The 15,250-nt window shown below is 39.5% G+C and overlaps 3 protein-coding genes across 12 annotated transcripts in view; 1 reads left to right on the forward strand and 2 right to left on the reverse strand.

The window, feature by feature from the left end:
* Positions 1-15,250, reverse strand: part of LOC139961432 (dnaJ homolog subfamily C member 2-like) — a 118,632-nt gene that overhangs the window by 74,811 nt on the left and 28,571 nt on the right. Inside the window, exon 18 of one of the 9 annotated variants that reach the window (XM_071960594.1) lies at positions 2,660-4,305. The exons of 7 other annotated variants lie outside the window; for them this stretch is intronic. In XM_071960594.1, the coding sequence (XP_071816695.1) occupies positions 4,292-4,305 (14 nt within the window). In that variant the 3' untranslated portion in view covers positions 2,660-4,291. Of the gene's footprint in view, positions 1-2,659; positions 4,306-11,070; positions 11,154-15,250 lie in introns of those variants that run through there. One more of the 9 variants, XM_071960590.1, reaches the window with a different exon arrangement.
* LOC139961434 (uncharacterized) overlaps positions 1-15,250 on the forward strand; it is a 30,342-nt gene that overhangs the window by 5,696 nt on the left and 9,396 nt on the right. Inside the window, exons 1-2 of one of the 2 annotated variants that reach the window (XM_071960602.1) lie at positions 4,913-5,058; positions 14,711-14,847. In XM_071960602.1, coding sequence (XP_071816703.1) covers positions 14,718-14,847 — 130 coding nt within the window. In that variant the 5' untranslated portion in view covers positions 4,913-5,058; positions 14,711-14,717. Of the gene's footprint in view, positions 1-4,912; positions 5,059-14,710; positions 14,848-15,250 lie in introns of those variants that run through there. The other variant, XM_071960601.1, reaches the window with a different exon arrangement.
* On the reverse strand, positions 747-2,643 carry LOC139961437 (melatonin receptor type 1A-A-like). The gene has a single exon (XM_071960607.1). The coding sequence runs from the start codon at positions 2,641-2,643 to the stop codon at positions 1,543-1,545; it is 1,101 nt and encodes a 366-aa protein (XP_071816708.1). The 3' UTR covers positions 747-1,542.

Consider the following 15,250-nt stretch of genomic DNA (forward strand, 5'->3'; position numbering starts at 1 on the left):
ACTCTTTAGTCAACACGACTTCTTCAAAAGCGTAAAAGCTAACATACAGACAATTATCCCCTTCCCATACACCATGCAATCAAGAAACAACAATAAAGAAAAAAAACAAAATAACATCCGCCACCCCCCCCCCTCCCCACCCAAATCCCCCTCACTTACCCCTATATTCTATAATTAACAGTCCTGGTTCCCTGGCAATGGGCCTACTTTTATGGATTTGTTTAAAGATTTTTTTTTTTTACAAATTTTGAAATGTTTATTACCGATCTAAACTTCTAAAACGTTAGTGGAGGGAAGAATATAAAAGAAATAGCTCAAGAACGATAAAACCTTTCCTAGAATTTTGTGGATCTTTGGGAAACTTCAAGTTAGAACTGCAGTTATATTATCATATATACAGAGACTAGTTTATTGTCTCTAGTTTATTGCCACCCTGCATGCTATCCAATCAATTATATCAACCAGTCGCCCTCTATAGGTAGACGTTATAAAACACGGATAATGAAACGAGGATGTGTAAAGTGAAAGGATGCCTATCGGATTGACGGGAAGGGGAGGGGAGGGAGGAAGGCAGCGAAATTGAGAAGAAAACTCTTATACCACAAAAGGGGATGTGTATAGTAACTATAATAAAGAATTGGAACGAGGCCCATCGGATTTGCGGGGAGAGGAATGGAGGGGCGGGGTGTGGGGGGGGGGGAGGAGGGAAGGCGGCGGCATTTGAAAGGAAACTCTTACCACAAATGTTAAAACTTGCTTCAATAGCTAATCTGTGTTTATTTTAGAATGTTATCACTGCCACGACACCTCGGATGGGATAGCCTCAAAATGTTGCAATTTAAGCAGTCAACCTTGAATTTAAAACTGAATTGTAAGTAAACAATTGCAGACGACAGTACGATGTAGGGTTAGACAACCTACAAAAACAAAATGATGATAATATTAATCAAATTTATTAAAGCCATTTGACTGTAAATAAAATGGAGAATAATTACATTTTTGTTACCGTTATAGCCCGTAAAAAAAAATCCCGTGTACTCTATGTTGCTGGAAGTACCTTTAATATCCGAGAAATAACCCGGCCTATAATCGGCGTTTTTCAAAGTGACTGAACTATATAGTTTAACATACTACTGACCATGTACAAGCAATACTACGATCTGACAATTAATATGAAACTAGGCGATTTTTGTGGTCTATACTTGTATCCAATCATTACAACTGTTACTGGCAAATCATGTTGGAATTCATCCTTGCATGAGCGCTCTGTTGTTTATGTTAAGTTGGAATGATTAATGTTGAAGCTCAGTGCAAGACTCGAACTCGGGAACTGACGTCATCAAATTTTCGTAAAGAAGCCTTCCGCACGTGTCACATACGTGCACATATTGAAATCCATAATAAATATAGATATTGCTGCATTATATTAATAGGCCTACATAATTAATCCACCCATGCAAGTCTTCTAGTTTGCTAGACTATATTGTTGAATGAATCAACACTGGTAAAAATATCTGCAATATCCGCAACCCCATGTTGGAATCATAAGTAACTACCTTCCGATTTCTTCATGGAATTGTTGCTGGACTCCACTGGAAGAGATGCAATATTTTTGATTTTGGAATCAAATTTCTCGTTGGTGGCTGTTTTCGTGTCCTTTGGTGGTTGACAATCCTGTCGCAAAACTAACCTTTTGAACTCTCGGCGGAAGTTTTTGTTCATTACCACGTAGACGAAAAAGTTGAAACAGCCATCCACCATCGAGATCCAATAGGTGAAAAATAAAAGTAGTTCCGGTATCGCGCATCTATCGACTGCTGTCCCCGTTATCAAAATGGTTATAATGTACGGTGCGCGCAAGAAATAAAACGCGAACAAAATAACCACACTGATTTTGAAGGTAATGATAGCTTGTCTTACACCTCTGGACACCATCTTGTTTTCGGAATTGTTAGTTTGCGTGCCCTGTCTCTTCAGCGCTATCTCTTTCATCGCCATGGAAACACGCGCGCATGTATAGGTCACCAGTCCGAAATTTAAGATGGTAAAGACAAACCAGATGAAGACTGCTCTGATTGGGAGGCTGTTTAGTTGTCTCCAATTAACTTGACAGGTCAAGATGGGGTCATTGAATTGATAGCTAAAATATTGGGTTAGCGAAGGTATGCCGAAACAGACAAACGGAGCGATCCACGTCGTAATTAACACGACCAAAATCTTCGTCCGTGTTACCAGTGTCGTGTACTTGAGCGGATGAATTACGGCTAAATATCTCTCGATGCTGAGATAGATCGTCACGAAGAATGAGTTGGTGTGACAAACTTCATAGAAGAAACCCAACAACGAACAAGGGACGGCTCCATGAGGCCAGGATTGTACCGCAGTCGGGTATATGGACAATAAAGCCACGAAACCAATACCTAGGTCACTAAAGGCTAGCGATATGATCACGAGACCATGAGCGTTTCTAAGGTAACGAGATCCAATGAATGTAAATAATGTCATCAAGTTCCCGCCAACGGTGACCATAGCTATAACTGTTACTACGAGTACCTCTAATACTATGGGGTGATAATCTCGATTCGATTCCTCACAGCTATCGTCCTCAATCGTACCGTTATCCAGTCCCACATATGACGTCATTGTTGATCTTGATTAGTATTCAACATTCAATAGAATAAAATTTACCGTACTGAAAAGCAATATTCATGAAAAGGGTGTCAGTAATGAAAAGCGCTGAATCATTCCAATGCGAGCATCCTATCCGTCAGCTGAAATCGCTCATGTCTATACTTCCCGGTTAATCGTTACTCTCTGTTAGTATAATAAATATCTTATCCAAAAGGTTGACACAAAAATACATCTTGCGCATGCACTGAAATTTGACACGCGTGGGATTCTCATCTCTCATGCAATCTCATGCAGTCTATATTGTACTTACTCGATCGGCTAATGAAACATTAAGGATTGAACATACAGTTGGTAATATATTTGACACTGTTTCAATGGTCACTTTCACCAAGAAATCAACATCGTTGAGAAAATGTGACATTAAAGTCCGGTGAAATGCTGTTTTTAAACTCCTCCTGAAAGTTGTAATGCGCGTTTTGTAACGTGAATTATTCAACTCAAGAACATATACGCACACATGAAAAATATTGTTTACGTCAACTGTTAGGAAGCAGTCAAACAAAATCTTGTATATTTCAATACCACGACTAAACCCACCGCTTTTCCACTTAGATATGGCCTTGCATATATTTACTCCAGTAAACTAGCGCGTGCCAGTACATTCAATTAAAACCTGATGATTTCAAACTTGAAGAACCGCATGATAAGATATACAAGCCATATATAAAACAAATACACACAAAGTGTCCTTCACGGGAGCGGACAACGAACTGAAGTCATTGAAAGCCTAAGAAAGGACGTATAACTATCCCTTTTCTTTCTCTCTTTATTTCTTTTTTGTTGCAATGTATACGATGTATGCCACTCACCTCATTTGCATATCAATGCTGTGATTGGTCGTAAATTACGTGACTGGTCTTAACTTATAGAGTTAGGAAATGATCATATATCTTGTTACTGTTGTGACCTAGCCGCAGAAAAAGATCTAAAAGTTTCTCACAGTCAAACTGACTGACCTACACAAACTACAGAGGACTGCAAGAAGTAAGCAGAAGTCTTTCATAACACTTTACTTCCGGTTCAGCTTAATGTCAATATTTCTTTGAGATATTGTTATTTGTCAAGGGTTATTGCCTTATTAGGATAAAGACAGTGAAAGGAAATGACCGAAGATACCAGAACTTTGCTGTGTGAGAAAAATGGAACTCTTTGATCCAACCGGATTCTGAAAAACGTTGTCCGTTTGGTTGTAACTAAGTGTCTCTTTGACCAACTTAAACCATGAAATGGTAATGCATAATTAGATACCCATCAATCTAATTAAACAGGGTGAGATGGGGGGGGGGGTGGCGGAGAGATAGGGGAGGGGGTTGTGTGAAGCTTTTATGTGGGATTTGATTAAGTTGTAATCATATAGTGGTTGGTCGTCAAAACAGCCTTGAAATCGACCTCCGAAGATTTTGCTACGTCATCGTATACGCAAAGCGCTATATACTTGATAGGCTTAGGGAACGGCAAATTTACTATAAAATGTGAATGGAAGCCAGTTAGGCCATAAATGTCACACTACACCGGATTATCAAGTCATCAAAGTACTGAAACGTTTTCCAACCACGTGTAGCACCCATTGTCAATGTAGGACATGAAATTTTGGTTAGTCTTAATTTGTTTCACCTGCAGAAAGAGAGAGAGGCAGAGGACATATTTACGTTCTTATATTAATATAAGAAATCAGAATCAGTGAAAACTATGGCTTTTGCGTTACGCTGTTTCTTATACGTAGTGTGAATGAATCTTCCACACCTAAAACGATGCGAAAAACCGTTAATTTAGCCTTTTCTTTTACCAGACGACAACAAAACTGTCAGCCCAGAGTGTTAGATCATATTTTTTAGATTACCATTTGGTATATCTTGTACGCTTGCATAGACCACGCTAAAAACGTATTGATGATTTCTATAAAAAAAAAATCGTGTTATTTCGAAATCACTTAATAACACTAAATGAGAATAACACTACATATAAGTAAACCGTGACATTATTATAACATGAGAATGAACCTCCGTTGCCGCAGATCGCGGTAGAAATGTTTACTTTAGTAGGTGACCAGCTGTGACATGAAACTTGATGGTTACTATGACGATGGGGTGTACCGTTATCACGACCGGTATCCAACACCGATGCCAGCATCCCCGGTATATCAGAACCTATTTCGCTCAATGTCTTATTGAGTATTGTTGTTCATAATGTATTACATATTAAGATCTTCGATTTAAATATATAAGGCAAGCCAATTTACCTGTTAGTAGTATTTGTTTTGTAACCTATGTGCTGCTAATTTCAAGACTTCAAACTAAGCTATACAAGGGCGTGGTTGTGACCTGGCTATGGACAGAACCAAGGGCAGGAAATGGCTTCAACCAACTGGTATAAAGTTGTTTATATGTGTTTACATATAGGCCTATTTATATACTATCATTGTAATACAATATGTGTGTACAGTTGTGATTATCACTGTACCATTTAGTTATACTAATGTTTGCAACAGCACTATACTATAGTGAATCATTTCCTAGCCTAGTTTTGAAGGTCAAGTGTAAAATTTCCTCTCTTTCTAAACAAATAGAAACAGAACACCTAGGGGACCAGGGTACAGTTAGATCTACGGTTTTCCTGTAACATCATAGCTAGGAGCAAATAGAACTTGTAAGTGTCCGGTGGGGTGACTCATTAATACTGACAGACCGCCGATTGTTTCTATGGTATGATGATGATGTCCGAAAAACGTACTAGTGTGGTTGTATATTGTAACAAAGGAGGGTTCAATCTGTATGCAGGGGAGGAAGAGGGGGAGGGGAGGGGAGGGGAGGGAGGGAGGGGAGGGGAATCGTGGCCAAATTACGAAGGTAATTGACTTGCGATCTAAGGATTGCAGGTTCGAGTCCTGGCCAGATCATTAAGTTGTGACCTCGGGCAAGGCGCTTTACCCAGGTGTATAATTAGGGACCTGCGAGGTAATTTGTAAATATAGTTGCGTGCGCTGGGTTGTAGCTGCCACCTATGGGGAGTCCGTCTGAGGACACGTTAATGAGTGCCCAGGGAGTGGTTTGTTGAATTGTGTACACTTGGATATGTGGGTGTGACAAGTTACCAATGGCCATGTGTTATATGTCGCAAAGGTCGTGTGAGGAGGCCTTGCTTTATATGTATATATTCATGCAAAGATGGGGATCCCCGCCACACCCCCCCCCCAAATAAAACAAGCCACCCCACCAAAACAGAGCGAAACCACAAAGACACCTCCAAATGTTTGGCCAAAATGGATCATCTGTGCCATAATACCAATATGTGATTAACAGGCCACTGCTTAGTTACGGTATATTTTATTAATTATTGAATAAATAATAAAAGGGCACCTTCTAAGGCCATTATGGCAATATCTATTTAAGCAAAAGTAACACTTCTTCTTTATGAAAGAGCAACTTTTGAGGGTTTCCACAAAACTTCGTGGCAATCCCCACACGGACACTCTCCCTCCCCCTCCCATCCGTCGCCCCTGGTTATAGCTTGTCAAATTTTACCAAAAATTTACCAAAGATAATAATAATTTCTTTATTCACATATGAGATATAGTATTAAGTTTTGACACCTGGTTTCTCAGTTTTGAAGATCAGCAGTGCACAAGGGCGGCGGAAGCAATTTTAATCTGGGGGGGCACCGACATCAATTTTTATGTAGAAAAAGGGCACATTTTTACCCCTGAGGAAAAGTGGGGGGCACGTGCCCCCTGTGCCCCCCCCCGGTTCCGCCGCCCTTGGCAGTGCAGAACAAACGCATTATTTTCTTCTCGATTAGAAGACGGAGTCAAAGGCTTTTGATACAAAAGGGAAGAACATTGAAGAGGTAAAAATTTTTTTTTTTTTAAATAACTGATTTCAACACGTACTTCGAACTTAATTATTTCCGTATGTCGTACGTGAGGTAACTATAACGTATGTTAAGTTATATGAGGTACTTCCTTATTCAAATCAATTTGTACACACTATGTTATAGCAACATTTCTGTAGATACGCGGTGACTGAACTCATAGAGGTCAACTTAAAGTCAAGGTCTCGTTTAACTGCATTAGACGATAGAGAATCATTACAAATTTTGATAAGTTTTTCCACTTATTATTTTATTATTTTTATTATTATTATTTCTATTATTTGTAAGCTGCCCCCTTAACATTGCTATCACCCTGCTGCTCCCACAACATATGGGTTCCACTGGAGGCATGCGGTGTTTCCGTCGTAACGCCGTATCAAACATTGTGTCACAACATATATGCCACTTAATAACTTTCTATTGCGTGTGTTTGTGTGTGTATGTATGTGTTGTAGTTCCGGATCACATGTCTATAGTTATTTATAGTTTCTGGTCAAAACAAGTCATACACCTCCTACACAAACATCTATCAGTATCTCGCCTGGTCTCTCAAACTTGCAAATCGCTCGTCATGAGTCCCCCCTCATGGGTAAACAGCATAGTTACTTTTGTTCGAAATTTGTCAGCAGCACTAATTGTGAACGTTTCGTAACGCGATTCTTGATGATGAGTCAAAATCAAGTGTTCCTATTTTATGCTGTAAAGTGCGGAGCGTTTAGTCAATACTCATAACAATTAATGCATATATATTAATTTCTCCTATATCTCACATGCAATAACACTCTGTGCATGCGTGGTTCGAGCCCGGAAACGGCTTAGTTTGTAGCATTAGAGGAGTTAAAAAGTAAGAAAGTCAGTATAGGCCTATATTAATTCTCTGAAACATTGAAATAAATTTCAAAACAAATATCAAGTCATGACCAATACATTTATTGTCCATATTTCTTTTTAATAGATACCTATTGGCCTAGTATCATAATTTGCATGTAAGATTCGGGAACGATATTGCTATCGTTGGCAAGTGATGTTATGCATAAGCACCCGGCCCGCTGAATGCATGATATATATTGCAACACTTATCTAAGAAGACCTCTGCAGCTTTATAGTATAAGAAAACTACTATAGGACTATTTAGTGAATTCATTGTTAACACGGACTGTTTTGTTACCGAGAGTAGCACGTCGACATGGGGAAGAATATTCTTAGAGACTTGGTGCGCAGCGGACGGTACCTAGAATAGCTGGCACCCGGTGCGGATCCTCCCTTTGTCACCCCGTGCAGGGGATGCCGTCCTGGGGGAAGGGGTCTAAGGGGAGAAAGTTTTTTTTATGTAAGGTGGCTTAGATGTAAAATGGTGCTACCTTTGACCTTTGGCAAAGCTTTAAAACTGGCTATATGTTTAGGAATTATCATTCGTATTTCTCTTATTCATTTCTCTCTTTTTTCCCTCTTATTTCTTGGGGGGGGGGTGGTTTTGGCATGGCGCCCCTGACTGGTGCCCGGACGGACCTTCCCCGCCTCCCGCTTAGTACGCCACTGATGGCGCCAGACGAAAGTTGATATAATATAATAAATAATATTGTCAGCCTGGAAGACAGTATTTTACGACGCCAAGTAGCCATGTATATGAATGTTGGAGGAAGTCGAATGGCATAAATATTATACACTCCACGTCGTGTGTCAGTATACAGTTCTAGCTCAATTTGCAATGGATTTCTATAATGAAGTTGAAGTGTTCGATTCACGTGCAGCATGATCATATGCTTCAATTTCAGCCAAGTCAGCCAACATATTAACTATATATGTATGTAAACGTACACGCTTTCTTTCATAACTCCATATTACCACAGCCCGTGTGGTCAGCTGGTGCGGTCAGTTACCCCCTCGCCATAACAATAAAACCTCTGGACTATCTCCATACCACATTTCCACCGACCCATCGGGCAGTTAACCAAACCCGAGAGTTTATCTTTACTTTCAAAACATCTGATTTAAGCTCGTGATGTACGACTTAAACATAATTGTCTCCATTTTATAATTGAGTTCGTGGTCAACCGCTCGTCCCTAACAAACAAGGTCAAGGAAGTAGTTTTTAAGGCTTAAGAAGGTTTCTACAAGTTTTGTTTTTATCTCATTTTGTCTAAGGATAATGAACCTCTTATCACGGTACCCTTCAAATGATTTAATCCTAGGAATAAACAATACTTTTGTTCATGTTTCTCCACACAAAAATGTCCTTTAGGCCAAAAAAAAAAAATTGATATGATATTACCCAGTGTATTTTGAAGACAATAGATACAAACCTATATGGGCTTAAATTTCATCCTCGCTTCGAATAATCTTTCCTGCCACCCTACAGTGAAAGTCAGCTTAAGTTTCCAAATAACTTTTTCATATCGAATGCAAAACTCGGCCTCAAATTTCTTCACGTTGCGTCTGTTTACAGCTTAATCGGTACAGTCAACAGACATGAAACTTTTGTAATGGAAGATGTTAACATTTGCTTTGTTCATGCACATATCGTAGGCATACACACGCCGCTATTCGCAAGACTATGTAGTATTTCCGGGTGATCGATCATGCCATATTTCCATATTTCATTTCCTTTGGCATTTTCTTATTATTTTTTTCTTTGTGATAATTGTATTGATTTCTCTCCGAAAGCAAAAGGGGTTTAGACGATTATGGTGATGGCATGTGTGCGTGTACGCGCGCGCGTGTTTAAAAGATGGTGTCACCTATGTCATATGGGGGGGGGGTGTCGCTATATAAGACACTATGTAGTTATTTCCTCCTGTTGGATGGTAATAAAAAACAATTACTGCCACCATTACGTAATACAAATTATATAAGAAGAAATAGGCCTACCATTATAGATGATGACCTTTGAACTTGTTTCAATATTGAATGAAATCTGTCAACAACGTGGCATGAACCACGAAACTGTCCCGAGGACTTGATAATAATAAAAAAACAAGTACGCGCGCACATGATCACCTCTGGCGAATAACACCTCCTATACGACCCTTGGTATATTAGCGTAAGTGAGGGCTATTGAGACTACCGATGTAGCCTACCGACTACGACATATTATACACACTGAGCCGGTACTCTTATTTAGGAACGCTAGAGTATAGACAAAGAGGTCTAACAGCTTGTATGGGGACGACTCTATCAGCTGTCGGACTTAGTGACCGTGCGCAAACTGGGGGAATGGCGGTGGGTGGCCCCACCTCCGTCAGTTTTCGGGCGGTGGGGGGAATGGTTTAGTCGGCGGATTTCACATTTATCATTCAGTCGTATCATAATTAGACCACTCCTTCCTCCGGGTAGTACACCACATTTCTCAACCTCACACAAAGCTTCAAAAGTCGCTAGTAGCACAACCTTGCGTTACTGAGACCTAATGAAAGACCAACGTTATAGCCTAAATATGCCTCAGAATGCAACCTTTGGCGTCTAAACCTTTAATTGTTTAATTGGAAGGACCCCCAGATACCCCCTCCCCACCCCCCCCCTTCATGAGAATCGGCTTCATCTATCGCAGGGCCACATTGCCTTCTTAATTATAAATCCATTGGTTCCCCTTCGACCTTGTCTTAAAGGTAAACACGCTCCTACCTTAATCATTTGTAATTACAATTTATCCCAATGGCAACCGTATGTTCAGGGTAAACCAAATACAAGAGTTTGAAACTGTATTTCTTATTTCGTTTCTAGTTGTATAGGTGTTCTAAATTTGTAATACCGTGAATTCTTTTAAATGATTATTCCATCTTAGATATTTCAGGAAGCTGCCATAACATTCCATGTTATCCTTAAACTACTAATAACACAGACAATAATCTGCATTTAAAATACTTTGTTTTTCTTCTTTACTAAAATAAAATGTTTTTCCAAAGTGGCGGACATTTCGATATATCAGGAAATTATCATCTTATATACTATTGTAATATTGTTATTCGTAAAATATTAATTACATGTAATCAGTTTATTATTCCTTAGCTTGATATCACCATGGAGCTATAAACCAGGTTTATAGCTCCATGATATCACATAACCTTTACTTTCATTACCCAGTTATCTAGCTTTACAAGCACATCAGTAACTCAATAGCTCCTGATCAACATGAATGATTTTGTTTCCCCTTATATTATTCATTACAGGATGACTATAAGGCACAAAGTTCACTTTGATATTTTATAGACAATTCAAACAACACTGATATCTGTCAAGTTTGTATTACTATAACAGTTTTTAAGTTTTGAGAGATGACCCCTTTAAACAGCTGTGGGTCATCAATTAAAGTGACTGGATGATACAGTCTAATACCACAGACCATACGGTCAGTTCCTCAGATGCAACACAAAACTAGATAGGAAAGCTTGAGAATTTCATGGAGTCAATTCACATGTTTACAATATGTTACAAGGACGAATGACGTTGAAATGTCGTAGGGTGCTCTATTGTTTATATGTGTATAATAAAATGTATTTACTGAGGTGCCGACTTCAATTACGACACAACTCACCGACAACACCCACTATCAACCGGCACCACCCACCAGCACAATCCACTGGTATACGACCCATCAGCTTAAAATGTAAACAGAACAGGGACTATATTAGAACCCAACACAAAATGCAGTTTATAAGCTACACAACTCACCGCCAACACCAACCGGCACCACCCACCGTCACCCAACGGCAACACCAACAGGTAGAACTCAGTGACACCACCCATGATGGTTGGTACACCCATTGCCACAACCCACCAGCCGTAAACATTACATGTGGGCATACCAAGCTCGCAAAGGTTATCATGATTATTTCAAAGTGTTCTCATCATAATTGCAAAAACTTTCCCAAAACTGTGGGTTATGAAGAGGAAGTTACTCCCAGCATGCATTTCCCCAGACGATGGATTATTGGATTAAATGTCTCAGTAAGGCCATAAGTTGTAGAGGAGACAGGAACAGTTAATATTTGACTGTAGCTGATATTTCTTCTTCTTTTCTCGGTGGGGGGGGGGGTGCTATTTGAGTAGTTTTTGGCAGCAATACAAAGCGACCTTAACAGATGATTTTAAAATGACCATGAGTTGCCGCATTCAGTCATGGAATCGATATAGTATGTTTAGCAGGTACCGTACATATAATAGTATGATGTCATCGGACAAAACGATATAATACAATTAATGAGATAGTCTAGGGAAAACTTTCGAGTGACTTTGTGGCAAAGGAATTTATTCTTTAATCATCTATTTGAAAAAAAATGCAGTTTGTACCATGTAGGTGAACTGGAAGCAAAAAGGTATGATGAGTTTACAAACTAACAGCAAACTGTTGTGACCGGAATTGCCTTCAATTGTTAGCTAGCTAAAATAGCTAAAAGCTTACGGCCAAAGTACATTCCTGTAGGTTCTGATCCTGACAACGAGAGCTGAAAATCAAGCTATGTCACGTCTCAGTTTCTGAAAATGTTTCAAGGGTGCACGGCAGTAAACTGCTCACTGGCAAACTATAGGCCGCTGCGAACTCCAGGGGCCAGGGATCCAGGGGGTTGGGGGAGAGAAGACATTGCCAAGGACTGTGAAATATGATCACCAATCGGCTGAAGACAATTTCTAAAAATCAGAAGAGTTTAACAATTTTCTTATGTATTAAATAGTTATACCGTATACAGTACAGCGCTTGAAGGCCTTTCTTCAAACAGAGAAAGTCTGAGAGAGCCATATACTTGGCTCTATCGAGGTGCCAAATAAAAAATAATAAAAACAAAAATCCCACCCAACACCAAACCTTTGTTGGACATGGATGAATGTGGGCTCTCGTTTGTGGGGGGGGGTGGGGGGGGGGTTCTATTGCTGCACCGGGTGCAAATTGCTACTTGCTACGTCACTGAAAATGCTTATAGAAACGAGAGCACCGGTGGTGATCATGACTCGATTATCTAGCATGTTTGGGGAGCAATGTTGAATTATTTTAAACTGTGTGCGGCAAAACCTTGCTAGATGACTCATTAATCTTTCGTCCTATTGCGACTTTAGATCGTAGATAAATGAAAGTTTCAGATTTGAATTATGCAACGACAGTTATACGATGGTATATCTCTTATCTTTGAAACATCCCTAGCTAAGCTTATCTGTCGTCAGCTCGTAGTAATAACTAACAGTTGCCGATTATAGTTACCTTAAATGTGATAAATGATAACACTAGGCTTAGTCATCATCCGTAACACTATAGGCTAAATCATGCATAACACTATCAGATGTTAGTATATCGCTGTATTCGTCGCGAACAATGTCATTTGCGCTAGTTGACCTATAGATGAGAACGATATAAATTACATAGCTCTATATACAAACACAGAAAAGGATACACATGGTATGATGATTAGAATATATGTTATTTATCTACGAAAGATGCCAGGGGGATCTGGCGGGTCAATAGACCTAATTAATTTCCCTTGCTACTTTAAACATATATATTAGAATGTTTCATAAAGCCCACGTAAATACTAATTCCATGGTGTTGGCTTCGCACGTACGCCACGTTTATTTTTCAGAAATCAAGTTAAAGTCATGACTTTGACAAGATCTAAAAATAATTCTATGAAAGTTATATCGCTTAAGAAAGAAAATGCTAAGTATGGAAATGAATTTCCTCTCATATGGTGATAGTTTATTTTGCCTATTTCGTGGGGCTTGACATGTATGAATAAAATGATTTAAAGTTTCCATTTTTACCTTATCAGGACTTAATGTAAAATTTAAAAAGAGAGACCCCACACTAGAATAAAAGTGTTCCTTTTGTTTCTTTGAAATAAAGCTTCAAGCAATCTTACAATCAATCATGTTTTGTGTAAACAGTGGCAAGTAAACTTTGTAAATGTTACGCAAGTTAATCCGAGCACATTTTTCTTCGTAGCAAAAATGTGTATACATGTATATATTTTATTGGGCGTACGTGAGCGAATTAGGGTCAAAAGTGAGAATGAAATTGTCTAGCTGTCGAGTTTAACATTTAAGAATAACATCTGATTTATGTCCGCGTTGTTCGGTTTGTCATGTTTTGCTATTTCAAGAAGAGTTTTAATCGAGAAACTGTTATTCACGCATTGGCAATGTGCATGTGGTGTATGAAACAAGGCTGATGAACTATCTCTCCCAAGCCCCACCTATCTCACTTCTACCTGCCTCCCTCCTACCTCAGTACACTTCCATTACGACCCCTCTTAACCTCCATATAACCCAATCCTACCCTTACCTCCATCCTATCTTCTTCCCCATTCTCCTACCCTACCCTATCCCACATTCTTCCCCACCCAACTTCTTCCGCCTCCCTTACACCCTCCTGACCTTCTTCCCCATGCTCCTTTGTTATACTCTCCTGACCTCCCCATCACTCCTACCCGACCTCCCTCCTATACCTTCTTCCCCATTCTCCTTCCTTACCTTCCTCCAAACCTCCCTATACCCTCCCACCCTAAGCGTACCTCCCTCCTTACCTCCCTCCTACCTTCTTCTCCATTCTCCTTCCTTAACTCCTTAAAACCTCCCTATCTAAATCCTACCTCAATCTCGACCGCCATCCCTACCTACCTACCACGACCCTCAACATGGGTCCCTCACTACCTTCCCTTCCTCCCTATACCGCATCACTACCGTATTGTTACATACCGGGTCCCTCTCATTAGTGAGTGTGAGATTCGAACCAGTGGCTAGTCACAATTGACTCTGTGATATTTGCACTACGTCATGGACATCCACATATATAAGCCTTAGTTGAAGGCTAATTTGTTTACATAGAGGTCTGTAGGTGACTACATAGTGATGGGGGAAAGTTTCTGCATCGCATTTCATTATTGTGCCAGTAGCATATAATGTCTCACAGACGGTTTTAAAAATAGGAATACAAATACCTCCTCTAAGTCTGTATACCCCACAGCAACTCAATACATCTTAGCACCGACCCATTCAGTGATCCAGCTAACATATTTCTTGCCTTCTCTGAAGGAGCCATCAGTCATTAATATGTGAATGTCATAGGCCATGGTAATATCCGTATTTTCATGCGCAAAAAAAAAGTGTAGCCATATACTAGAACTGTGTGTAAATGACCTTTTACCTACTTCTTTTTTTTTTTGAACAGATGTAAAATGGCGCACATCTACGATGAAGTTGTGTCACTGATATCTAAAGAACCTTCAAAGAGACCTGATCTAGAGATCGAGATGTTACTTCCGTGGTTCCTAAGTATGAGTGGACTCTTCAAAGCCCAGAGAACAGGTAATGGTCTATGTTATCAATTTATACTTCGCATGTCACGTGACGTTTACAGGGATTTTTGTTGCTCTCGTTATGTAGAGGAGTATTGTCTCAATATCTTTCCTGCGCAACTTTTCTGCATCATTATATAGACTAAATCCACAAGACGGCAATAATTTTTCAACACGAATGATATATATGATATATATGTATATATATATATATTTGTATGTTTGTGTGTGTGTGTTATCACTGGGAGCGGGTGGGATTGTATAAATTAAATTTTAGTGACAAAATTCAGAACTACAAATTTCGTTAAACAAAAAACCTACCATATCCATACATGCACATGCAGTAAAGAGTCCAATTGAATTCTGATGATTTTCTTTCTTCCCAAGTCTAGCAAATCCCACTTTTTTTTGCG

This window comes from Apostichopus japonicus, chromosome 20 (assembly GCF_037975245.1).
Source record: "Apostichopus japonicus isolate 1M-3 chromosome 20, ASM3797524v1, whole genome shotgun sequence".
Taxonomy (NCBI): domain Eukaryota; kingdom Metazoa; phylum Echinodermata; class Holothuroidea; order Aspidochirotida; family Stichopodidae; genus Apostichopus; species Apostichopus japonicus.

Excerpts from the sequence above, each read along its gene's own strand:
- LOC139961437 (XM_071960607.1), bottom strand. The coding sequence starts at position 2,643 with ATGACGTCATATGTGGGACTGGATAACGGTACGATTGAGGACGATAGC.